The sequence below is a fragment of the Mytilus edulis genome, chromosome 4 (assembly GCF_963676685.1).
Source record: "Mytilus edulis chromosome 4, xbMytEdul2.2, whole genome shotgun sequence".
Lineage (NCBI taxonomy): Eukaryota > Metazoa > Mollusca > Bivalvia > Mytilida > Mytilidae > Mytilus > Mytilus edulis.
This window is the reverse complement of record NC_092347.1, coordinates 80,970,660-80,998,463: the sequence shown is the minus strand read 5'-3', so window position 1 is coordinate 80,998,463 and position 27,804 is coordinate 80,970,660. Positions and strand designations below refer to the sequence as shown.

Genomic DNA, 27,804 nt, shown 5'->3' with positions numbered 1-27,804 from the left:
TACCCGAGATGTGTTTGGGAGAGTGCAAATCACTCTATAAAGGTACTTAAATGTCCAGGGCTTGGAGACTTGGGACCTTCATCACTATGGGTATTGGTCTTAACCACAAGGCAGAGACATGTATATATGTCTCTGCACAAGGTCACGAACTCATAGTTTGAGGTTTCTGAGATGAGTTCAAATGAATTACGAATAATATTTTCCTGTGGCTTTCTTTTCTCTCTCTCTACGGAATATTTACAACGACAGATATATGCGTTTCCCTGTTGTATAATATTTCCAATAGAGATTTGGTTAGGGGAACTGATAAGGCTATTAATACTGGTGTGAGGGCTTCACTCTTTTAAAAGAAACGTTTGCCGCTGCTGCTCTAATATGGGGTATTGCTACTGCTCGTGTATGGAGTAACGATGATGCTGCTTCTCGATGGTGTGCTATTGTTACAGTTGACAGGGTATGTTTACTTATTTTGTAAATGGAGAATACATAACGAGGAGTAGTAGTGTTAAGTGAGGAGCAAAAGTGTAAAGTGAGATGCAGTCGGGAATTTATTATAAGGAATTAGATTTGAACATCTGTAAATAAACTCATCATAGATACCATGATTAAACTTTTTATTTACGTCAGACGCGTGTTTCGTTTACTAAATACTCATCAGTGACGCTCGAATCCCGATTGAAAACAAGTTAAATAGGCCAAATAAAGTACGAAGTTGAAGAGCATTGAAGACCAAAATTCCTAAAAGTTTTGCCAAATACAGCTAAGGTAATCTATTCCTGAGGAGAAAAGTCGTAGTATTTCAAAAATTCAAAAGTTTTGTAAACAGTAAATTTAAAAATATGACCATATCAATGATTATTCATGTCGAAGTGCTGACTACTGGGATGGTGATACCCTCGAGGAATTAAAACTACACCAGCAGTGTCATCGACCCAATGGTTGTAAATGAACTCATTATAGATACCAGGATTTAACTTTGTATTTACACCAGACGTGCATCTACAAAACTAATGTTGATGTTAAAAATTCTAAACTAGTGAAATTATCCTTCTTTACAAAGGCTTCGGTAAAAACAGTTGTAACCAGTTGACACTCTTTGATGTCTACCTCCACGACACAGACACTTGTCCCTGGAATCGTTTTACCTATATACTTTAATATAACACAAGGTTCCTAACTTGTATATTTGAACCACTTTACTTTTCAAAACTATTTTTGAAATATCAACTTCAAAATATTTTATAAATGATTTATTTGATAATTATTGTAAAACAAAGAAATAACAACATTTAAAACTATTAACTTTAACAGTAACAGGATAACACATACATAATGTAATGAAACTTAATATAAAAAACATAATAAATGAATCGATCCAAAATAATATGTAATTTTTCTGTTGTTGTTATCTCGTATTTTTTTCCGTTGATACCGTTGATGTCTACTACCATTTTTTAAAGTACAGTAGAGATTTTATGCAATGATATTTACAAAATTCAATACTACTTTGTACTGTTATGCTTACTGTATTTTGTTTGAAACACCGAATGTCAACCATTTGTTTTCGGATACATTATTTACTTGACAAATTGTTTATGAAAATTTCTGCGTTGAATAAGAATATATAACAGCTGCCCTGTGACGGAATAAAAGTTCACTATAGTACCTGTTCTATATAAAGTCATCCAATGCCATAATAAAATTACTTACATATTGATTAAAATATATTATAACAAAAGTTCTCCGCTATACAACTTTGAGAGAAACAATGACATAAGAATATCAAAACATTTTGATTGTAAAATTGCAAATATTTGTATTTGTGACAAAACTTATTACAAAATAACATTCCAAGATTTACATAATATCTATTTATAAAATAAGGGTTAGTATTTATAATATAACATAGTTTCCAGGAATAGTATTAGTATGTAAAAGAATTCGAAGTTATTGAAATAAAAAATAAAGATAATATTCCTGGCCTAATAAAAAAATATAAAACGTCATGTACAGCTGATTACAATGTAGCGTGAAAAATCAGCACACGGCACACGCAGGTGTGCTTCAGCTGGCCCCTAAACGTATACTAGTTCAGTGATAAAGGACGTCATACTAAACTCCGAAATATACATCAGAAACTAAAATTAAAAATAATACAAGACTAACAAAGGCCAGAGTCTCCCGACATGGGAAAGGCGAAAGTGTTCTTGGGTGAAAACAATCGAAGGATAAACATGTATATTCTATTATGACGCATAAAATTTATTACACGTTTTAATTTTTTTTTTATAAATCTGTTAATCATAAAATGTCAGGTTATTCGACATTTTATGGGGCTTTATGAAGAAATATTGTAACATTTCTTTAATTTTAGTTCTCAAGAACTTTGCTATCAACCATTTAATTCCATGACGAACATGTATTATGCAGAATAAATATACAGGCACAACCATTTCCTTGTATAGGGAACAATGTCGAATGGTCTTCAGAAAAAACTGAAAAGGCCGAATAATTTGTATAGTGTAGAATGTAACTTTCATTAACTGATGAATATCCTTGATTTAATATTTCCATAGTTTACCCGCATGTCTGAAAGTTCCCTAATTATAATTGTTTAATTTATTAAAGCTGCTCATCAGATAATCTATATATAATGTTAACTAAGATCCGCGCACTAGTAAATAGTACCATCCACACGAATACAAATAGTAACTTTTGCAGAATACAAAAACAAAAGATATATCATTTAGGAAAGTATGTTGTTTTTTATACATCAAGACAAAATTGAAAACAGTTTTGTTGTAGTTGCATTCAATGCAATATTTGTAAATAAAATGAATAAGAGAATGACATTTTTTAAAAAGAAAATCTACTTCAATGAGTATCACATTCCGTTAAGTCACCAGGTTTAGAAGAAATATAAACAAAACCACTGTCTACAATACAAAACACAACTTAATTCAACAAAGCAGCTAGTTTAGGTAAAGCACAAGCTCCAACAAGGTTCCTTAGCAACGATGGATAAAATTACTGATTTATAATCACAGCATTTTAAACGTTTGCAGATCCTTTTCGCCTGTCTTGAAGGCATCTGTTTCATTCACATATTTATTTTTGTAAATGTTTTTTTTCTCGCATAGGATGAATCACTATCTTACAGCTGCCCATTTAATTCAAAATGAACCATACCGTTACTTCTTGCCTCCTCTTCCGGTACAAAATCAGGAGCATTGTTTGCCCAGAGAGAACCATTACCATTGGACAAAGTAGTCGTTGCTGTTGGGCTAGTCGTCAATGAAGCTTTTGATTGGTTCCTCTTAACATTATATCTCATTCCATCTTGTTGAGGTCGATATTTATACCAGTAGAATTCAAACGCCAGACAAATCAACGAAAGCGCAGTTCCGACAGCAATCACGAGGAAAACGCCGCCAATGTTTTTTATGCTGATACCATCACTTTCATTTTCAATGTCTGGACATGTTTTCTTCTTTTGATTATTCGTCCACCATTTATGTTTCAAAGTTTCCAGCTTCCTTTGATTTAATAATTGTAATATCCTATAAAAATATTAAGTATTAAGCTTAATATAAAAGTTTGGCTCTGCAAAATATATAGATGGTAGAAAAAAAGAAACAAATTCCATGCAGTAATAAATAAACTTTTGTTTCAATATGATAAATAGGCAAATGATATGGAGTATTAGTCCATGACACAAATCAGTTCATGCACAGAAAAATAAACACCCAAACCCACAACAGAAAAATAAACACCCCAAACCCACAACATAAAAATAAACACCCCAAACCCACAACAGAAAAATAAACACCCCAAACCCACAACAGAAAAATAAACACCCCAAACCCACAACAGAAAAATAAACACCACAAACCCACAACATAAAAATAAATGGAACATGGCTTTTATTGCTTTTGTTGCTTATTTCTGTAAATATTGAAATAAAGAATTTTTTTAAGTGTAAATCTCTTGGCTGAGATGCGTTTGAAGAATCTTTCAATTCGGATATTAAACAATTAATATTTATGACTTCACTTTGTTACCACACAATTTTATCACACAGATTTAATTAAAATGGCCCTTTGTTAAAATCGTATTGGCAACTTATTCGTCGTGTAACAGGTTTAATCCCCCATTTTATACTTTAAGAAAATACCTGTACCAAGTCAGGACAATGCTAGTTGTTATCCATTCGTTTGATGTGTTTGAGCTTTTGATTTGCCATTTGATTAGGGACTTTCCATTATAAATTTTCCTCGGAGTTAGGTATTTTTGTTTTTCAACCATTGCAGAATACAAAAACAAAAGATATAAAATTTAGGAAAGTATGTTGTTTTTTTATACATCAAGACAAAATTGAAAACAGTTTTGTTGTGGTTGCATTCAATGCAATATTTGTAAATAAAATCATTTTTTTTCACAATATATGAATAAGAGAATGACATTTTTTGAGAAAATACCTGTACCAAGTCAGGACAATGCTAGTTGTTATCCATTCGTTTGATGTGTTTGAGCTTTTGATTTGCCATTTGATTAGGGACTTTCCATTATAAATTTTCCTCGGAGTTAGGTATTTTTGTTATTCAACCTTCAATAATATAGCCAAAAATATTAAGGATTAGTTCACTTTGACATTGTACAATATCCTTCATTTGTCTGATTGTCAATGACGTCTTAACACTACCGTTGCATAAGTACCGATTGTCATTCTAGTCTTGTAAAACTTGGCTTATTCATAAGTTTCACTTAATTTTCAACTAGATTTCAGTAACAGGAATGCTCTCAAATGTGTACTTCGTGTCTTCTGTAATTTTTTTTGGACATTTTTGTGCTGAGTACTGATGATCTGAAGGGTTAAGCTCTTTTCCAACAAAGTAACATAGTTTGATCTTTGTTTTGATGATATAATATGCACTGTTGCTTGTTAAGCGGAGGGTTGAGCGCCCAAAATTCGTTTAACCTCGCCACATTCTTTATGTATCCGAAGAAGTCATTGATGCTAGCAATATGGTTTCGTCACTCATCAAATATCTGTATGAGATTGTGCTCTCGCAAACTTTCGACAGTTCGTGGGTAAATGATAGATAGAAGGGGGGAATGAAAACAATAAATACATCCGTCTAATTGAAGGTGATATATAACAAGATAGAAGATCTAAACCAGCCATGGGAGAAGTAACTTCGGAAATTCCCGTAACATGTCTGACCGAGAAGACAAAATCCTAAACAAAAAAATCAAAGTATAAAAAAAGACCAACAACTGGTCTTTAAAATAAAAGTGTGGAAATAGCTTGTAAAACTAAAATAAAATGATACGGAGCAGAAATATTGGTCCAATCTGTTCTGAGTCAACGTATAATTTCTGATTACTTACGCATTGGACAGAATATTCCTCAGTGGTGAGCCTTCTTGGACAGCAAAGGCAAATGGTTTACGACTGAACTCTTCTCCAACTTCCCATAAGTCACATTTTGTCAATGTTTGGAATTTATTCTCCGCAGCATCGCCTATTAAGATTGTAAAGATGTGAGTTATGATAAATGGCCTATATTATTATACCTCTGACAGTATGTTTTTTCTATATAAAAAATATTGAAATAGTTGAGCTATTTCATTACACAGACTATCTGCCAGTCAATAGTTTCAAATACCATTACCCCGGTTAATAGTTTCATAATCATCTGTCCCGTACTTTTTCATGCTTATTTTTCATTTGACAATAATGATGTCATTAACTATTTTGCTTGGCAACGTTAAACTCTAATATTGTAAACGGTATAATATGTTTGTGTCGATTGTAATTTCACTCACAAGAAGCAATTATAAAAGAGAGAAAATCGAAGCACGTATTTTTAAAGATCTAAAATATAGTACCTTATTCATAATATGGGTTTCGGTCGTCGCATTTTAAAAGTTAATTTGCGTTTGGTGTACTTTAGCTTTAATTTACCATATGCACGGAAAATTTAACAGAAGTATTTCTAGTCTTGATTGCAATTAATGAAATATTTACAAATACAAGAAGAACTATAAAGAAAAACATATAGTTCATCTTGTGCATGTCAAGTTATGTGTTTTTTTCTTTTCTTTCAGATGATATATATGAACACTTTTAGAAAATAAATTAATTTGGTATATTAAAAAAACTTAATGACTTTGTTGTTCAGTATAATAAAACACCTAATGACTGGTTGTGCGGGTAATATCAAGTTTGTTGTCTAGAGCAATAGTTGGTATCTCAGGGACAACAAACTTGCTATTACCCTCACACCCAGTCAATAGGTGTATGATATTCATGGTATTTCATTAGAAAAAACAATTAAATCTGAGTTAAAATTCGTGGATTTCCGTATTTAAAGTTCTACAGTCTATATAGAGTCTGAGTGTGTAACAAAAAAATCCTAAGATATAGATAAAAAACTGAAAAGTATGAGATTAGAAAAAGAAGAAAATGTAATAGCATGTCTACAACCGTAACTATGCTCATTCTGTGCGATCAATCGACATGCTGATTATTCATATATAATTTGTTCGATTGAATCTACGATTCTGTGTATGCAGACCTTTCTGTGTCCGTATCTTCAAGTTAACATCTAAATCGTAATCCTCAAACAAACTTCAAAACAAACATTGCATGCAAAATGGACAATTGTTTGTTGAACGTACTGTTGTTGAACTATTAATTGTCGCTGCCTTTCAAGTTCATGTTGTTGACTTCCTTTCAAGTCAGTTGTTTTAAACTAATAAGTTGATATAATGTGCATGTCTTCGAATTGCCATTTCTTAGATTTCTTATTGATAAAAAGTATTAAAAAAAACCCCTCTTCTCACCAATATACGCAAAATCTCCGGAAATGACCCTCTTAGTGGCCTCCTCTAGAGTGTCGGGGAATCCTGTGTCTTGCATGGTTTCCCACAACTTTGTGTATTTGTTACTAACTGGATAATCCCACACAGCAAGTTTAGCCCTTTGTACAGCATCCAAGCTGTCATTCAAACTCATCTGCTTCCAAATTCTAAAACGATCATTGTATATGATTGTGCAGACTTCAACAAACCTATTACATTTATTAATTGCTTCTTAACGCAAAGTGGAAAATACAAACATATACACATATTCCGGACAATTTCATCTTAATATTATATTCTTATGAGACTTGCTTTTATTCTCGCCGTTTGTCTTTGATAGATACAAACCATAACAACAAATTAAAAAAAAAACAAAAGAAGTTTTTAACACAATGCAATTTAATAACCATAAATCAACATTTATTTAGAGACAGAACAATTAGGTAAAATCGTAATATATCGTATCAGAATTAATCAAAAAACTTAAGTTTATACAAAATTATTGCCAAGCAGACGAGGTCATAGTTTTAATGTTGAAATGAAAATGATACTTTATAGATTTCAAGATATGAGTATACAATTAGAAAATGTATAATTATATAATCAGTGTTATTGTTGGTTTCATTTTTTCGATAAGGAATAGGAAAGTTTGCTTACGTGTAAAATTTCTGTTCAATTTCAGCCATTCTTTTAAAGTAGACGAGGCCAGTACTTCCATTCATTGGCGCATATTGGATCTTGTACTGAGACGATAGATCATCTAATGATTTGATTGGCTCATCCATTCTTGAAACCGTCAGGAATGCAGCTAGATTTGCTGTATATGTTGCAATAACGATGAACCCAAACAACCACCACGTGGCCGCTATAAGTCTACCTGATAATGCTCTAGGTGCTTCACCACCACCTGAAATAGTAATTGATTGCTTGTTTGTATTTTAAAGTAAGTATTGAAATATCGTAACTGCCCTACACGCCAATGGCGTACAAGGGCAGTAAGGAAGTAAGTAATTGAAAATAATAAAATGACTTTTATTCTGTCTATTAAAATGTAAAATAACAAAAATACCAATCCCCGAGGAAAGTTTTATCTTTTATAAACATAAAGCATTTTTTTTTCTCAACTTATTGGGAAATAAAATTTAAGTTAAGCCATATGAGTTAAAACAAAAATATTACCTTGCGGTGTAAGTGACATCATACAAAACCAAATTCCCTCTTTGAATGAGAAAACCCTAGGCTCTGGTCCTTGTCCATCCCAAAGCGTTTCATCATTCTGGTAACTATATGGGCTAAACTTATCAAAGGCCCACAGAAGTCCACTAAATAAGAAAAACGCAGCAATGATACACAGCCACACATAGTTGTCTAAAACTTCAATAAATTTTGTAATTTTGTAATCAAACTTGGGTTTCTTCATGAGTATGGTCAATCCTACGAGGTCATAATATGGAACAGTAAAGTCAACAACGTTTTCTCTCTCGGCCATCACTGAAATTGGTCCAACTGCAATATCAGCCTTCTGGAAAATAAAAGATCAGAGATGAGGTAGGGAAAATTTTACTCTATTTATTTTTATATTCTTTCCATCTTTCTACAGTTCACAGTGTTAGTATCACAACTATTTGTGTATACTTTGAGGTTCAAATATCGTAATTCGTATTAGACACTATCGGTTCTAAATCTTGCTCAAAATTATGAGTTTTATAGATTTTGGCAGAATCTGAAAATTTGTTAAAATATATTGAATCAAAATTGCACTTAATAGCTATATAATGATTGATTGTTTAGTACTTCGAGCATGTTCAGGTCGACAATAGCGATATACAAGGTTGATGTTTTAATAGCTTTAACTTGCTATACTGGAAAATGTACAACACATTCTGTCTGTATGCCTATACGAATAGTTTTTAATCATTCGCGTTAAAACATAATAATGGTGAGTTTTGTTTTCAAAGATTAAAACAATAATCAAACAATCGATTTTATTAAGCACCAGTTTGGAACCATACAAAAATCCTTTTTGCATTTCTAATGTATTTAGTATTTTTACAAGATTCTGACAACTAAGATGCATAGAATGAAATTCAAACCAGTGTAGCTGTGGCCATTGATTGACACATTAAAATCATCCATTGACTGGGACAATTTACGTGAACGTTTGTCTGTAACGACCACTGTTCACGACGTACCTACGATAGACCATTAAACTGTGGGGTCACCAAAGGTTTCTTAACGCCTTTAATTATAAAATAATTCGAAAAATTATCAGGAATAACCTTTGTGTTTTGATTTATATAATTGATATAAATCAAAATATCGTGTTATTTCTGATTAATTTTTCGAATTACTTTATTTAGGTGTTGAGAACCTTTGGTGACCCCATAGTTTAAGTGTCTTTAAAAAGTACATAGTGAGCATTGGTTGTTACATGGATGATTTTAATGTGTCAATCAATGGCCACAGCTACACTGTTTTGAATTTCATTCTATTGTTCTAGCTGGATGAAGTTACAAATTTGGTGATGCTGGCATGAAAATTAAAAATCAATTTTATTTTCCAGTATTCACAACAACAGCAAATGTTTAACTATACTAAGACAAAACAGTGAATTATAAGTCACATAACAGTTTCCTTTAGTTTTACACGACCGTCCCTCTGGTATCTTTCGTCCCTCTTTTCCAAGATTTGCTTATAACCATTTTCCTTCTCTCTTGGATTTAATCCCGCTAACACTGTTGCTAAAACTCGGAGGTTTGTCTCAATATGTTGTTCTATCTATAATTTTTAAAATGTTGTACTATGTTCAATTTTGTTAAACTTGTCTTAAAATCAATAAAAATAACTACCCTATCCATCAAATGTTTTATAACACCATCCCACGAACCATCATCTGACATAGCACCAACCTACCCTATCCATCAAATGTTTTATAACACCGTCCCACGAACCATCATCTGACATAGCACCAACCTACCCTATCCATCAAATGTTTTATAACACCATCCCACGAACCATCATCTGACATAGCACCAACCTACCCTATCCATCAAATGTTTTATAACACCATCCCACGAACCATCATCTGACATAGCACCAACCTACCCTATCCGTCAAATGTTTTATAACACCATCCCACGAACCATCATCTGACATAGCACCAACCTACCCTATCCATCAAATGTTTTATAACACCATCCCACGAACCATCATCTGACATAGCACCAACCTACCCTATCCATCAAATGTTTTATAACACCATCCCATGAACCATCATCTGACATAGCACCAACCTACCCTATCCATCAAATGTTTTATAACACCATCCCACGAACCATCATCTGACATAGCACCAACCTACCCTATCCATCAAATGTTTTATAACACCATCCCACGAACCATCATCTGACATAGCACCAACCTACCCTATCCATCAAATGTTTTATAACACCATCCCATGAACCATCATCTGACATAGCACCAACCTACCCTATCCATCAAATGTTTTATAACACCATCCCATGAACCATCATCTGACATAGCACCAACCTACCCTATCCATCAAATGTTTTATAACACCATCCCACGAACCATCATCTGACATAGCACCAACCTACCCTATCCATCAAATGTTTTATAACACCATCCCACGAACCATCATCTGACATAGCACCAACCAAACCATCTGGTGACTCTTCAATCTCATATTCAAAATCTGCAGTATCAGCAATAGCGTCTAGTAGATCCAAGCAATACCCATCGTAGTCGGCTCTTGTGACGTTTTTCTTGGAATTATCACTCAACTTTATTACAAAAGGTTCATACTAAAAATTTAAAAGAATATTAATGTATAATCTTCAAAAAATGAGAAACCTTACAATAACACTAAATTTTCAAGTTGCAAAATGTGTCAAAATGACCCCTTTGTCACGCGGAAAACTGATCGTCGCCAAATTAATTGGAGGTGTATTTGGTAAAAAACAGGAATGTGTTCAAGTAATCATAGATACCCCAACCAACATCAATGACTTATCATGACTCGGATTCTTTTTACTTTTATCTGGTGAAATGGATGAGGCCGCAAAATTTGATTTCAGTTAACTTTTGATTTAGACATTGAAAATATAATATAACAAAAAGATTTTAAAACATAAAAACACGAGATTACGTACATTTTTGTAGCATTACTTCATATTAAGTTAATAAAACTATTAGGGCCTTTGTAAAAATTTATTATCAAAATCATTGATTATTACAGACTTTTGGAAATAACGTTCATTCGACTTTAACACTTATGATTATGGCCTTCATTGTAAAGGTTAAGTTATCGTCGAAGAGATCATTACCTAGTTTTTGATGCTTAAAATCATTTGATCTAAGACTAATTTTGTTTCTCTGTTTCTTCTTACTATATAACTCACCTTCGGAACAATGACTACCCTATATTTCTTCTTTCCAACTTCTTTTGTTAGTTTTCCATTGACAGATATATGGTCTTGTTCGTTCCACGTTCCTAACTACAAATAAAAGGAACATAAGGAAACATGGTTGAAAAAAAAGTGATATATAAATTTGAATGCCTATGAACGACACGTAAATAGGTTTATATGGTTTAGATGAAACCTTCTTAAAACGTTTATATTAACGGATACAATTTTTAAAGAAAAAATCGCCGTGTGTCTATCATTTTATGTCAAAGGGTCCATATAAGTTAAAATCAACCCAATTTAGAAGTAAATACTTTAAAAACTTCAAGGTCACAGGTAGAATAACCAAAATCAAATACATCTAAATTTTATACTGTTCATAGACAACCAATTTTCCCTCAGTCCTGAACGATTTTTTTAGAGGAGGAATTTGTTAAGCTCTTTCAGAAAATGATGAGATTATTTAAGTGGTAACTTTAATATCAATACGAAAATAAAAAAATGGATGAATTTGGTAAACCATTTTAATCTTCAACAACTAGACGTATTTCTGAAAGATCAGAGATTCTTATTGATCATATTAACACTACCAGTCCGGAGAATATCACTCCTTGTCATATTCCCTCATAATGGGCAATAGCTACGATAGATATGAAACATTTAGAATATGATTTTATTTTGTTCAATCATTAATGAAAGTGAAATAGTGAAATAATAATTCGCCTTTATTAGTCAGTATAGTTTAATGGTGTATGTCAAAATATGGTAAGAATAATCGATGATGAATTATTCATTTGCAAGTGAATAATTCGACCTCATTGATTCCGTTTTCATATGACCATGAAGTTTATCCCTTAGCTACAGATGGATTACGCATGAATAATGCATGAAGGAAAATAATGTCAACATTGAAAGTGAAACAAAAGTAAATTATTCGATTGATTGATTCGATCCACACAAACTCACTCTTATACAGGTAAAAACGATGACCAACATATATTTTAACCTATAATATGAAATTGAACAGACCAAGAAATATCCAACTGCACGAGTTTGCTATATATTTTATATCTATATTTATGTTTTTATCGTTAATATGACCGTCGGCAGTCTTCGGATGTCAACTCTATAGTTTAAAATAAGATGGCGTCTGGACTCAAATACACACTACACGATGATACATATTATCGATCCCATGCTTTGTAAATTGTATATTTTTGACTTTTATACAGTATTTTGGCATCCAATACCCTTTTGAGTAACTACTTCCCTGTATGCATAAATATAAATATTCATATGAAGAAGGGGAATCCTATCAAAATAAAATACAGGTGTTTCGACCACTTTAATGAATGGAGATCCTTTTTATGTGCAGATTAATTACCAACCAATATATTTGAAATGAAAGGTGATATTGATCTTGCCATCGACAAATGCCATGAACTATTTGAACAGATTATTGACAAACATGCACCAATGAAAATTAAAGAGTAAAATCACTAATGGTTCAATGTAAATATCCATATTACATTCAATACAGAAATATGTATCATTCAAAAAACATACAAGGTGAGCTTTAATAAGTGGCGAAATAAAATAACGTTAATATTTAATGGGGAAAAAAACATTATCAAAACACTATATAGTAAAAAAAACCAAACACTAAAAGTTCAATCCACAAACATTAAATCTAAAATAAAATCTAAAATACGGAGTGCCTCAAGGTTCTGTCATAGGTCCTCTATTATTCTTAATTTAAATCAATGATTAACCACTCCATGTTAAACAATCCAACATGGATTCATATGCTAATGATTCAACATTGCATATTCCTGATATTGAAATTAAAAAAAAAAATAACAGTATATTGCAAAATGATTTGGGGTTAACAATAACAGTGTAAATATCAATGCGTAAAAACAACAGAGTGTATGCAAAAAAGTCCAAAACAAAAACTTACAAAATAATCAGAATTATGTTTTACCACCTGAATTGAGAATGGAAAAAAATTATTATTCGAATATGCAAGAATATCTCCTCAAAATAGAACTTTTGTATTAGCTGACGACATGACGATGACGACGACGATGACGACGACGATGATGAAATGATGATGATGATAAATTCTTTATTTAAAGAGGGTACCTCAATTAGAACTAGTCTTCAAACAAAACACATGCATATAGTTAACATTCATACATTCATACATTAAAATACAATATATATTACAATACAATTACAAGTATATACATAATTCAAACATACAAATGGCAACACATGGCAATATTTGATAAAGTTTCGATTAAATTTTCTTATTCACATCGTATCAGCTGACATATCCACCAAACTGTGGAACTACTCAAGAATGGGAAGTTTACTATATAGGAGAACTGAAATCATCAAGTTTGAAAATATTGTTTTAAATAACAAATGCCAATCTTACCGTATTTTTATTTAAGTTATCAAGTATGATACGGTTGATCGTTAACTGGACATCCTGTCTCAGCATGCCATTCCTGTATGATATATTTCCATAAACACCAGTCCGTTTTGCCTAAAATATTTTTTTTGATATTTTATATAAATATATACTGGGTACCACTAGAGACGCAGAAAACCATATTCTACGCAGAAAACCATATTCTACGCCTCTTTTGGTTCTTTTTAGTTTTAAACCAATACAAACTTTTATTTTCAATTCTTTCCTCTAACAGTGAGCGTCAGTTTACTTCAACAGTTTGTTCTAGCATCGTTATAGAACTAACCAAAAAATATTATTACAAATTGACAATAATTTGTTACATTTTAAGGTACAGAAAAAGGATGAACAAATGTAAATTTTACCGTTTTGAAAGGCTCCACGATTCTTCTTGATTCGTCCACTCGGGATTGGTTCCTTACAAGAGAAACAGTATTGCAATCAGGGATGATGATTGGTGTAGCGTTTATGAAACGAGTTGAAACATCGTCCAGAATCATTCGCAAATCATACATAAAAGCTTCGTCAATCTATAAAAGAATAAATACATGTAAACTATATAGAAATGGTAGATGCTAACAGGATAATCCGTGATTGTTTGATAGCTAAATCGATGAATGTTTGATAGCTTAATCTATGATTGTTTGATAATCCATGATTGTTTGATAGCTTAATCCATGATTGTTTGATAGCTTAATCCATGATTGTTTGATAATCCATGATTGTTTGATAGCTTAATCCATGATTGTTTGATAATCCATGATTGTTTGATAGCTTAATCCATGATTGTTTGATAATCCATGATTGTTTGATAATCCATGATTGTTTGATAATCCATGATTGTTTGATAGCTCTTAATCCATGATTGTTTGATAGCTTAATACATGATTGTTTGATAATCCATGATTGTTTGATAGCTTAATCCATGATTGTTTGATAATCCATGATTGTTTGATAGCTTAATCCATGATTTTTGATAATCCATGATTTTTGATAATCCATGATTGTGTGATAGCTTAATCCATGATTGTTTGATAGCTTAATCATCCATGATTGTTTGATCATTAGTAAGAGCAAAACACAACAACTACCATTTACCATTTTCAAAAATATTTTCATAAAATAGAATTTGCCTCAAAAAGAAATAAGACAGACAAAAAAACTTCTGAAACTTTAATAAAAAGGGAAGATAACGTACACCAATGATATCTAATCATTTTTGGATTAGAGCAATTGAAGGACATGTACGTAATATTCTAAACTTAATTAGTCCCTATGTCCTTCAATTATACAAAAGTAACATTCCGGTAATTATACAGAAGAAACTGATCAGCTTTATTACAAAAGTAACATGCTGGCTACTTACATTGAATCCGTATATGGTGAAAAAGTTTTCTCTGAGTTGTATTTTGACAAAGTCTAAGTAAGCATCCCTCGACGTGTAGTTGTAAGATTCGTTACCGTTGATATGTATAACTGTAGCTGACTTTCCTAGTCTACACTTAGAGCACGTTAATCCATGTCCCTGGTAAACATTAAACATAGAATTTACAAAACATAACATCATTCATTTGCATGATACGAATATTGTGAATGTATTAATATTCGTAGGCTACTCGCTTTTGTTAATTCTGTGGGTATAGTTGAACAACTTTGAATTTCAATCTTCGACAGAAAAACATTTTTGTTATAGATTGGTCTGTAGAATTTGTCATATTCCACGAAGTCAAGTCTCCACTAATAGAGTTTGACCTTAATCGATGAATATTGGTTTCCACGAAAATAAATGAGTCCACGAACGGAATATTATTCATATTTCATACTAAAAACTCTGACTTAATATTTTATACTTATTTTATTGGCACCTCTTTTGAAACCGTCGCCACTCATGGTTTTATAAAATGTCTTATTTTCGTATTGTGAGAATGCAAATTTAAGAACGTTGAAATGGATTTGATACTAACAAAAATGAGCAAGTTACTAATAACCATGGTTAGATGAACTATTGCAATAAATTTGTTTAAAGTTATGATCCTTCTTTGAATATTCTTTTTAACATACATGTATAACGCCAGTAAATTGTTTAACCATTTGTAATATATTACAATAAACGTCATTTTCCAATCCATATCTCAAGAAACAAGGACAAGTAAGGTGTTTGCTCAAATATAGCAGTTATATTTAACATTGAGATTTTATGGATAAATGTAAGATTCTTGTATTTGTTTTTAAAAAGGTAACCCTTATTCTCTTCATTTTTGTTACCTATGAATGAAATTGATACAGAAGAAATTGACCATAGTAATATTTATCATGTTGATTCGTGTTGAAATTTTTTTTATAATAAGTCATATTTACGCATTGTATTGTAGACAAACAAAACATTTTTTATGCATATAGAGTACCATACTCTGCTAAAATCAAGGATGCATAGCACATAAATAGTAACCTAACCTTTCGACATTGGGAAAGCAGAGGTTAACTTATTTTGATCTTCTGATATAGGGGTTGATTTAAATAGCATCATCTGTTTAAATAAAATTACCTTAGTTATGACAAACCAGTTGTAAGCTTCATCCATAAGCTCTTGCTTGCTTGCCTGAAATAAAATATTGAAATTATATAATACTACCTACATTCGTTGTATTAACAAATTGTGAACAAACGAAGCTGCTTAAAAGTATTTTGATTTAATGCAACTATGAAAAACTGTTGCAAAATATTTATAAATTATAATAAAAACTATTTTATAGTGTTTCTTATCCGGTAGGATTGACCACAGTTGAATTTTAAACATGTAAGTTAAACAAATACAGGGCAAATCACTGAGGGTAATCGGCCATACCTCCTATGTGCGTTCGAAGCCATTTTGGATTTACCTTTTGTAGTAATGTACAAATAAAATAAACAAAAACAAAAAAGCTAAGGATATATAAACACTTGGGTTTTCAATAACACGAGCAACACGACAGGTGCCACATGTGGAGCAGGATCTGCTTACCCTTCATTATATGACCCCCAGTTTTGGTGGGGTTCGTGTTGGTTAGTCTTTCGTTTTCTATGTTGTGTCTTATGTAGTATTGTTTGTCTGTTTGTTTTTTTCTTTTATAGCCATTGGGTTGTCAGTTTATTTTCGATCTATGAGTTTGAGTGTCCCTCTGGTCTCTTTCGCCCCTCTTTTTGAATACTATAGGATCTATTATGACCAAATGTGGTATAAAAATAAAAGCCAAATTATTACAGGTCAACTTTTGAAGAGTCTACTGACACCAAAGTTTCTTAATTATTTCTAAATTTATCAGCGGACATTTTTAGGAAAGTAAAGTATGAACTAATGTGTGTAGAAGCACCGACTGGTGAGCTATATTTGTTGGTTTTACTTATTTTCAACACCGGATACTAATTTGTGCCCCCTACAAAACTTTTTTATATTTTGGTGGCCAACTTAAATTTTGTCATGGTGATATGATGAAAAGCTGAAAGAAAATTATACCAAGAATTAAGAACGTTGTGCACAGGTAAGAATAATTTATTAGATGTGTTTACAAAATTTCTTATGGCAGTATGTTTATAGACCATAGATCGATTTCCAATCATATTTGGAATCTGCCAATAATGACCAAAATCTAAAACAAATGACCACATATTGCAGAAAAAATACTTCTCATTGTCTTTGTTATTTTGCCTGCAGGTATATCGTGTATAACATTGGAATCCGATATTAAGCATTGATTTAGTAAAAAGGTTTCGATACAGAGTATGGGCATGAAATTTATACAATACGATTATGTTGGGTCAAGTCAGTCAAAAAGCACGATATATTTACGCTTTAATTTATAACATTCGAAGCTTTTTGAAACAGAAAAGTTAAGAATGTTATAGTCTACAGTTTCCGTAGATTTAAATATTGATATAACAGAACAAAACAGTGACCTACCTCGCCCAAAACACTATCAGCGCTGTTCTCATCACTAACAAGAATGAAAATTTTTGTCCCTATATCTTTCAGCTTTTTCATCTGTTCGGCCAGACCTTCTCCTTGTGCAATTTCCTGGTATAAGTGCTGGGCTGGAACACCAGTTAAAATTCTCTTGGCTATAGTATGGAGATCTGGAAGTCAAATAAAATGAATAAGGCATGTAGTCAGATAATCTATATTTAGTTAAGGCGTTAAGTCAGATAATCTATATTTAGTTGAGGCGTTTAGTCAGATAATCTATATTTAGTTGAGGCGTTTAGTCAGATAATCTATATTTAGTTAAGGCGTTTAATCAGATAATGTATATTTAGTTAAGACGTTTAGTCAGATAATCTATATTTAGTTAAGACGTTTACTCAGATAATCTATATTTAGTTGAGGCGTTTAGTCAGTTAATCTATATTTAGTTGAGGCGTTTAGTCAGTTAATCTATATTTAGTTGAGGCGTTTAGTCAGATAATCTATATTTAGTTGAGGTGTTTAGTCAGATAATCTATATTTAGTTAAGGCGTTTAGTCAGATAATCTATATTTAGTTGAGGCGTTTAGTCAGATAATCTATATTTAGTTAAGGGGTTTAGTCAGATAATCTATATTTAGTTAAGGCGTTTAGTCAGATAATCTATATTTAGAGGTCATTAGTCGGATAATCTATATTTAGAGGTCATTAGTCGGATAATCTATATTTAGAGGTCATTAGTCGGATAATCTATATTTAGAGGTCATTATGCTCATCATATTACATGTATTATTAATTAAGTTGTCATAACTGTTCGTTCAATATATTTTAAACCACTTCATCTTAACACATTTTAGTAACGTGAGAATACTAGAATATAATTAATGACTAATAAATTTTTGTTAATCTTTTCATACTAATGTGTTCTGCCGTTTCGTGTTGATTTATTTGCAGATCTTCCTTAAAATTTTTGCCATTCACAATTGTACGCCAGTGACGCTCGAAGAAAATAAAAATAAAAAGGCAAAATAAAGAACGAATTTGGGCACATTAAAGATTTAAATTCTGAAAGTTTCTGACAAATACAGAAAAGGTAATCTCTACCTGGGGTATAAACTTAGTATTTTGAAAAAGTCAAAGTTTTGTAAGTAGTTAATTCCTCAATGATAGTTAAAATCAATGATAACACATTTAACATAGAAGTGCTGACTAATATCTTTGAATGTAGCTGTTTGTATTAGAATAGTACTTGTCGATTGGTCAGGGATTATAAATGTGTTTGAAAACACGAAGATAACTGGCCCATTATAAGAAAAGTAAATATGCATAGTCCAGTTTACCGAAAAAGCAGTAAATGTAAACGTTAGAACATTGCAAATAGATTAGCCTAAAGCAAACAAAACCAATAATGTTGTGATTGTTTCACTTAAGCTTAACAGTGTTTGTAATGCTTTTAAGGATTATGAAAGTTTAGTAATATTTTTTATAAACATGTAAAGGCTAACGTGACTTTCACGCGTACATTTTACAGTTGTGAAATGATCAATTTTTATAGTATGTATAATCTTACAGGAGTTGTTTGGAAATAAATTTCCACTTCAACAATGTATATATTCTTAATCATGATGGATATGAAATACTGCTTTTGTAAAACTGAATTATTATTATACTAGTCCAGCTCTGGTGTCAGTGGCGTATTTTAATTTTTAGCAAAACTTATCGTTTTATATATGATCAAAAATTGTCTTTGGGTTCGCATGTTTTCCCCTGGAATTTCATGTGCTATTTCCAAGTGAACTCAATAGGAAAAGCAGGATATAGCTAAGATCACCAATATAAGTGCTTCGGAACAGTCAGCCCTTCCTACTCAAGAACATCGTTTTGCTTTAAACAAAAAGTGTTACTAACACAGACTTTTCTTAAGAGACATATCTTTTAGATTAAACTGGTAGTATATAAACAGCAAGCACAGCGCAATAAAGACAAAATATAATTTTATAAGTAAACATAAAATACTTTTCAAATAACTGGTTATAAATGTCATACAAAAATGACTGATCATGATTTTCTTACTAAATGACTGATCATAAATATCTAATCAAATGACTGATCAATAAGTACTTACCAAATGACTGATCATAAATATCTAACCAAATGACTGATCAATAAATACTTACCAAATGACTGATCATAAATATCTAACCAAATGACTGATCATAAATATCTAACCAAATGACTGATCAATAAATACTTACCAAATGACTGATCATAAATATCTAACCAAATGACTGATCAATAAATATTTACCAAATGACTGATCATAAATATCTAACCAAATGACTGATCAATAAATATTTACCAAATGACTGATCATAAATATCTAACCTAATGACTGATCAATAAGTACTTACTAAATGACTTATCATAAATACTTACCAAATGACTGATCATAAAGTATTGCAATCTTGGTGAGACTCCCATGTTTAACAATGTCTGGTATGACTCGAAACATCGTCGACCCGGGTGGCTCCACGCCTATGTGCAGGTCAGGGTCATAGTCTTTTGACTGTAATGTTGAAGGGTCCACCACAGTAATGTATGGCAGACCAACTGTACGTGCAAATGATCGTATCAATAATCCCACATTTGGAGCAGACATGTCGATAAGTGCAGTTGCTCCAGTTTTTAGATGTTCGCAGACTGAAAAAAGTGAACATGCGATTATGTGCTGTGCAGTTAGTTGTTTAACCGGACTTGGCCTTGTTTAAGAAGTTTACATTTAATTCAAAATTTGGTGGCTGTTGGGCACATCTATCCCACCAAACTAGAGATAAAGGATACAACAGATACATGTGATGCCACTGCTGGTTTTAGTAACATACGTCAGATTGTTGTGTCTTTTAAGGCACGTTTGATGCTTTCGCAATAATTGAGATTTATTCCATTTATTAATAGGCATAGATCTATTATCAAAAACAAGTCAACTATACCAATCTTTTGTTGAAAATGTGAAATAATATAAAATCCTTAAAATAAGCACACCTTTAATACATATGTACTAATAACCTGCATAATACTAACCATGCACTCAGTAATTAAGTCTTATATAAGTAAATATGACAAAGTTCAACAACCTGACATTTGTTGAAAATTTAATGAAAATCGAATTCTTATAAAAGTGCACACCTTCAGAAGATCTACTATATCAAAGTCTATCATCCTGCATGATTTGATAGTTCTTACTTGAACTATACTGAACTCGGGGCAGTGGTGTAATATCACAACATATTTAATCTTCAATAATTTCTATAAAACAAAAATCATACCTTCAGCTAGAGTCTGGTTCTGGTCATGTGATTCCACTATTTTGATCTTTCCTCCCCATTCTAAAGTTCTTCCAATTAACTTATTCTGCATAAGTTTGGCGTCTTCCACAACAGCAACTACAAAATTGGAAAAATAATGATAAATTTGATAATAAACAAATAAAGAAATAATTATAGCTATACGATATCGTCATTAATTATAAAGACACTTTATGTGCAATTTTCTAACGAGTATCAACAAATGTTTATGTACGACAGTAGAATTCCGTGCACAAACCATAACCCAATGGCACACGGAGAAGGGCGAAATACGTTTAGTCATATTTCGTCAAGAACATCCCTTTATACCACAGTTACTTGTCTGTGAAAAAATGTATATAAAGGTTCATCAGTTAAAAAACCCAGAGACAAGTGCCTGTGTTTCCAACGATGATGTCACAATTCACCTCGTTTTAGACCTCAGTTCCTGGAGATTCAACATTTTTGTTACCATGGAGATTGTTTGCATTTTAAAGATGATGAAGTACCAATCTTAGATCAAATTTTAAATATGAAAATGTAATTCTTACCAAAAGATTGCGATCTAGTTCCTATTATCAAACACACTAGCAGAAAACCCCGATACAAAATAGCAATCGCCATTTTGTGTGTCAGTCTGGCAATCGATGGCTTACCTTATTGTTAATTGGAAATATCAATTAATTGACAGGTAGACGACCTAAATGAAAAAGTCGATAAATCAATACAGAAAATTAAAATTTGTATTAGTTGTTTTGCTGTTTATTAAATATTCATTATATAGACATGTAGTATACAGATAAAAATCGTTTATCAAATACAAAAGGACGAGAAAATGGGCAACTCTCTATTCTAGTAACAACGCATTTCTTCACCTCCAGTTTCCCAAAAAATCTGGAGCTAGCGTCTTTTATAATGTGAATTGTTAAAGCCTCGGTCACACCTTACCGGATAGCTCGAACGGACGCCTAACGGATAACTTTTTTTCAATCCGTTCATGTCCGTTGGACGTCCGTTCTTATCCGTTAGGCGTCCGTCCATATCCGTTGCATGTCCGTTAAGCGTCCGTTTTATCCGTTGACGTCCGTTCTGTTCGGTGGAAAATTTTGAGCATGTTCAAAACTTTGAACGGACGTCCAACGGATAAAATGTCCGTTGAACGTCCGTTAGGCGTCCATTTTGTACGGTACTCGTCCGTTTTGTATCCGTTACGTGTCCGTTATGCATCCGTTGGAGATCCGGTAGACCAATTCACCAACGGACGTCTACCGGACGCCTAACGGACGCCTAACGGATAAAACGGATGTGAAACGGACATTAATGGAAGGAAAACGGATAAAACGGATGCCTACCGGATGTAAAACGGACAAATGCTGCCCAATTGAAATTTCGCGTTAGAAATGCCAATAATTGGTATGTCAGATTTTCTTGAGTGTCATGATTATTTATTATTCGTGATGGATCTTGGAGTAAGAGCACGTCTTCGCTACCAAACAGCTCTTATTCAGGCCAGACTCAACTTAAATGTAGCAAATATAAACCTTATAGCTGTCGAAAGGAGAAGAAGGAGAAGACAAAGGAGATGGTGGACACGACCATGGCTTAGTCCTGAAAGACGATGCAGTTTTGGTCTATATGACCAACTCATGACCGAACTTAGGCCGGAGGATCGGCAGTCCTTTGTACACTTCCTTCGAATGCCCACAGAGATGTTCGACGAGATATTGCAAGTTGGACCTCGCATAGCCAAGCAGAATACCTTTTACAGAAATCCACTGGAACCAGGACTCAAGTTAGCAATTACACTTAGACACCTTGCTTCTGGAGCAAAATATCGTAGCATGCAGTACGGATGAAGAGTTCCGTATAACACATTATCCGTTTTCATACCAGAGGTACATAATATAAACAAATTCATAAAATCAACTTAAACTCTATAAGACTGAATTACCACACTGCCTCTACCTTGATTTTTTTTAATCAGAGTAGCTCTATATTTGCACACATATCATGCTAAACAAGACGCAATACAAAATAAAATCAACTAAACCTGTTAACTAAAGTGACCCTCGTGTGTAAAAACGTAAAAAAGAATCGGATAAATTGTTCTATTTGTTTGGTACGTGTGACCTTGATACCTGTCCTACTGACCACACTTTCCCAGAAGCAAATATTATAACATATATACATGTACTAGATACAATCATTTTAAGGTCACGTGTATGTGGTTTATTGCCTTTAATTTTCAGATGGTTTATTGCTTATATTTTCAGATGGTTTATTGCCTTAAATTTTTAGATGGTTTATTGCCTTTAATTTTCAGATTATTTTGTTCATCCGTTTTATCCGTTACGCTTCCGTTAGGTGTCCGTTTTATCCGGTACTCGTCCGTTGGATGTACGTTCGACGTCCGTTCTGTCCGGTACGTATCCGTTTCACGTACGTTCAATGTCCGTTGTGTGTCCGTTAGTCATTCGTTACATGTCCGTTAGTAAACCAACGGACTCCCAACGGATAAAAATTTTGTCAACGGATAACTATTTTTTTATCCGTTAGGCGTCCGTTCGAGCTATCCGGTAAGGTGTGACCGAGGCTTTAGAATGGCGTAAGTCGATTTCAAAGTAAAGAGAAAATGAACCGCTCACAGAAAGTGCTGACATACAATACCACCCTCTTCCAGTGTAATAAAATATAATACAAAACACATATTTGGTAAGGACATCAAATGTCTTATGGTGTATTCTACCTTAACCATATATGATGTATATACATTTAAAAAGCTCGGAAGAAGTTTATGGTATACGGAAACATGCCAAGAACAAAACTCACTGAAAAAATCTTTGCCAAAATGATTGAACAATGAAGAAGGCATCGACATTGAATCATAAAGATATCCATAGTAGAAGCGAAAATGATGATTAAAGTAACACGAAGCTGTCTCCAATCTTCAGAAGAAGGCTTCTACGAGCAAATATAAAGGAGACTGGTCATGCTCATTTTTATAGTAAAAATAAGTAATGAATAACGTCGAATCATGTTAAGGTCAATGCACAATAAATGGGCTATATCGCAGATTTTGTTAAAATTTGGCATATATTTTGTACTTATTGAATTATATCTGACAGTCTAAAAATAGATATATCTTTATCTCTTTTATATTCTAAAGTTTTACTGATTGAGTTCTTTCAATATAGGTGAACATTTGTATCGGAAGAACATGAAATCGACTGCGAAAAACGTTCATAAATTTACCTCTTTTAAAAAAATTAAAAAAATTTTAATTTCTACTTCATGTATTTTTAAAAAGCTTTATATTAATGATAGGCCAATTTCGTTTTTAAAGATAAAAAAACACTGATCACATGGTCACCGAACTCGTTTTTATTGTGCTACAAGAAGTCTACTCAAGACTAGGTGATAGAGTGGTCTAGGGTGCTCGACACAGTACAGGCGGTGTTGTCACGATGTCCCAGAAGCAATGGTTCGAATCCCGCTGAGGGAAGACCAATAATTTGCTAACGCAGATTTGCCGATCTAACATTGTTAGGCTAAATTTGAAAAGAATTGTATTGAAAGAATGAGAAAATATGGAATGACTTAAATGAGAACTTTCCATGGAGAACAAACGACAAAAATGTAAACTATTATAGGTTACCTTTAAAAAAACATATAAACGACTTCCATAGTGTAAGCTGTAAAAGGCCCCAAGATAAAATAGCGAACGGGGCACAATTCAATAATAAAAAAATGGCCTGATTTATGTTATGAAAAAGTGTTATGGCAAACGATAACAAATAACAACCCGAGGATTAAAGGGTCCTTCATGTTGGAAAGTAATGAGAATGTGTCAAAGAGACAACAACCCGACGAAAGAGCACACAACACCCCAAGGACACCAATGGGTCTTCAAAACAGCTAGAACTATCCCGCACCTGGAATCGGGCATCAGCTGGACACTTAAACACAAAAGTGTACTAGTTCAGTGGAAATGGACGTCATATTAAACTCCGAAACAATATACTATAAGACATTGGGTACAATTCTGCATGGTGATGCTTTAAAAAAGTTTCCAAATAAAAAAAAAATGTAAATGAATTCTGTAATATCAAAGAACTGGCATCAACAAATTATTACTATGATAATTGCATTATTTACTGCAAAAAGATATGTATACCCAGGTACAATAAAATGTCAATATTGCAAAATTTGTCTTGATCATACCATTTACTGAATGTTGCCAAGTAACGCATTATCTGGTCCGAGAACACAATTAATTCGTAGTGCATTTCTTTTAGAACATAAATGAAAATAAAAAAAATCCCACCTGCGCTTTCTCAAAGAAACTTTTACAGTGTGTTGTACTACTTTTGGGACAAATTATATCAAATTTATAGAAAACTTCATCGCCTCTAACTCAAAATATGGCCAATTTTATGTTTAGGGCGTCTTGAAATCTTTTGACAGCTTCCGAAGTGCTCATTTTCAACCTTTTTCAGCTGGACCAAATCACTACTTTCCTTTAAAATTCTGGACCCAAATTTTTTTACAGTGTAATTTCAACCCCCTTCTTGCAATTTGAGGCAGTGAACATGGAGAAATAAATTTGGAAGGGGTATAAAAATTAATGGCAAGTAACCCACTGTCAACACTAGGGACTATATTTGTGAACAACGAAAATCAAGGGACGACAATGGTGGTCTCGGACCATCTCATAATTTCATCCTGTAAATATTCATGAAATCGATGGGTTTGATGGCGGTGTAGATGTAGCAGAAGTCGATTTCATGCTAGAATTGTTAAATTTGTCTTTTTATTTACATCTGGATATACAGGCTAGTTCAGCCAATCCGAGTTTTGCTGATAAGACAGTGATATTATAACTATTGATACGATTTTGGTGGACGGCTTACCAACTGGTAATTTACTGATAGTTCGACAAGGGAATATTTAAAAAAAAGAGTATTTATTAACATTAAAAAGCCAAATAAAAAGTTCCTGCAATAGGATCTTGTCCTTCGTGCGAACAGGCGGTGCAATTTATGAAATATTTGGTATAGTAGTGCTAAAACAGCAGAAGTTCATCACCAGCGTAGTTAAAAACACAACCGACTTTGTAAAGTGATGTCTAATTAATTAGATATCTCAGGATACATTTTCTCTCATATACAGGGCAAAGGGAAATATATTGCTCCAGTGAATAAGACAGGCACGTTTTTCTAGTATAAATCAAGTCATAAAAATAATACTAAGCTGTAAACTAAGTTTATATTAGTAATTAAGATGATACATTTTATTTAGAGTCGGGCATGATATGTACAAATTAAGACAGTACACGAGCTCTGAAGAGCTCTTAACCTACTTGATATTTAGAAAACAAATAAAAAATTATAAGCACATTTGACAGAATACACATATAAACAAAACACATGCATAATATAATAGGTAAGCAACATGCATAAATCAAAGCAGGCAAGCTAAAATAAACAAGAGGCTCTCAAGAGCCTGAATCGCTCACCTTAATTCTTTTGGTTAAATCTCTCATCAATGATTATTTTGGCTTTTCAATTTATTTAAATGTTTTTTGGATCGTCCTATTTTCTTCAAAAGCCAAAAAAAAATAATCATTTTCTCCTATGTTCTATTTTAGCCATAGGAGCTATGTTTCTTGACATACAAGGAAATAAAATATAAAATTTATACTAGATACTCTGAAACTCATTTAGCCTAAGTTTGGCTGAAATTGATACAGCAGTTTCAAAGGAGAAGATTTTTTAAAGTAAGTCAACATGATGAACAAATTGTGAAAAAAGTCTTTAAAGGGCAATAACTCCTTAAGGGGTCAATTGACAATTTTGGTCAAATTGACTTAATTGAAGATCTTACTTTGCTGAACATTATTGCTGTTTACAGTTTATTTCTATCTATAATTATATTCAAGATAATAAACAAAAACAGCAAAATTGCCTTAAAATTATCAATTCAGGGGCAGCAACCCAACAACAGGTTGTCTGATTCATCTGAAAATTTCAGGGCAGATAGATCTTGACCTGATAAACAATATTACCCACGTCAGATTTGCTCTAAATGCTTTGGTTTTTGAGTTATAAGCCAAAAACTGCATTTGACCCCTATGTTCTATTTTTAGCAATGGCGACCATGTTTGTTGATAGATCATAACTTCGGATACAATTTACAAACTAGATACACTAAGGAACATTCAATTAAAGTTTGGAAGTATTTGGCCCAGTAGTTTCAGAGGAGAAGATTTTTGTAAAAGATTACTAAGATTTACGAAAAATGGTTAAAAATTGACTATAAAGGGCAATAACTCCTAAAGGGGTCAACTGACCATTTCCGTCATGTTGACTTATTTGTAAATCTTACTTTGCTGAACATTATTCCTGTTTACAGTTTATCTCTATCTATAATAATATTCAAGATAATAACCAAAAACAGCAAAATTTCCTTAAAATTACCAATTCAGGGGCAGCAACCCAACAACAGGTTGTCTGATTCATCTGAAAATTTCAGGGCAGATAGATCTTGACCTGATAAACAATATTACCCCTGTCAGATTTGCTCTTAATGCTTTGGTTTTTGAGTTATAAGCCAAAAACTGCATTTGACCCCTATGTTCTATTTTTAGCAATGGCGACTATGTTTGTTGATAGATCATAACTTCGGATACAATTTACAAACTAGATACCCTAAGGAACATTCAATTAAAGTTTGGAAGTATTTGGCCCAGTAG

The 27,804-nt window shown here is 32.6% G+C and overlaps 1 protein-coding gene across 2 annotated transcripts; it reads right to left on the bottom strand.

The window, feature by feature from the left end:
- Positions 1-1,235: 1,235 nt before the first annotated feature.
- On the bottom strand, positions 1,236-21,709 carry LOC139520736 (ionotropic receptor 25a-like). 2 transcript variants are annotated; one of them, XM_071313656.1, is made up of 15 exons: positions 21,605-21,709; positions 21,036-21,152; positions 20,146-20,409; positions 17,710-17,882; positions 16,318-16,371; positions 15,139-15,297; positions 14,138-14,302; positions 13,737-13,847; positions 11,288-11,383; positions 10,484-10,690; positions 8,046-8,388; positions 7,524-7,773; positions 6,849-7,033; positions 5,392-5,524; positions 1,236-3,560 (listed from the first exon to the last, which is right to left on the bottom strand). In XM_071313656.1, exons 1-15 carry the CDS (start codon positions 21,675-21,677, stop codon positions 3,155-3,157), a joined length of 2,736 nt encoding a protein of 911 aa, XP_071169757.1. In that variant the 5' UTR covers positions 21,678-21,709; the 3' UTR covers positions 1,236-3,154. The 2 variants fall into 2 exon arrangements, with proteins under 2 accessions (XP_071169757.1, XP_071169758.1); XM_071313657.1 differs by lacking the exons at positions 20,146-20,409; positions 21,036-21,152; positions 21,605-21,709 and adding an exon at positions 19,835-19,846.
- Positions 21,710-27,804: the final 6,095 nt, after the last annotated feature.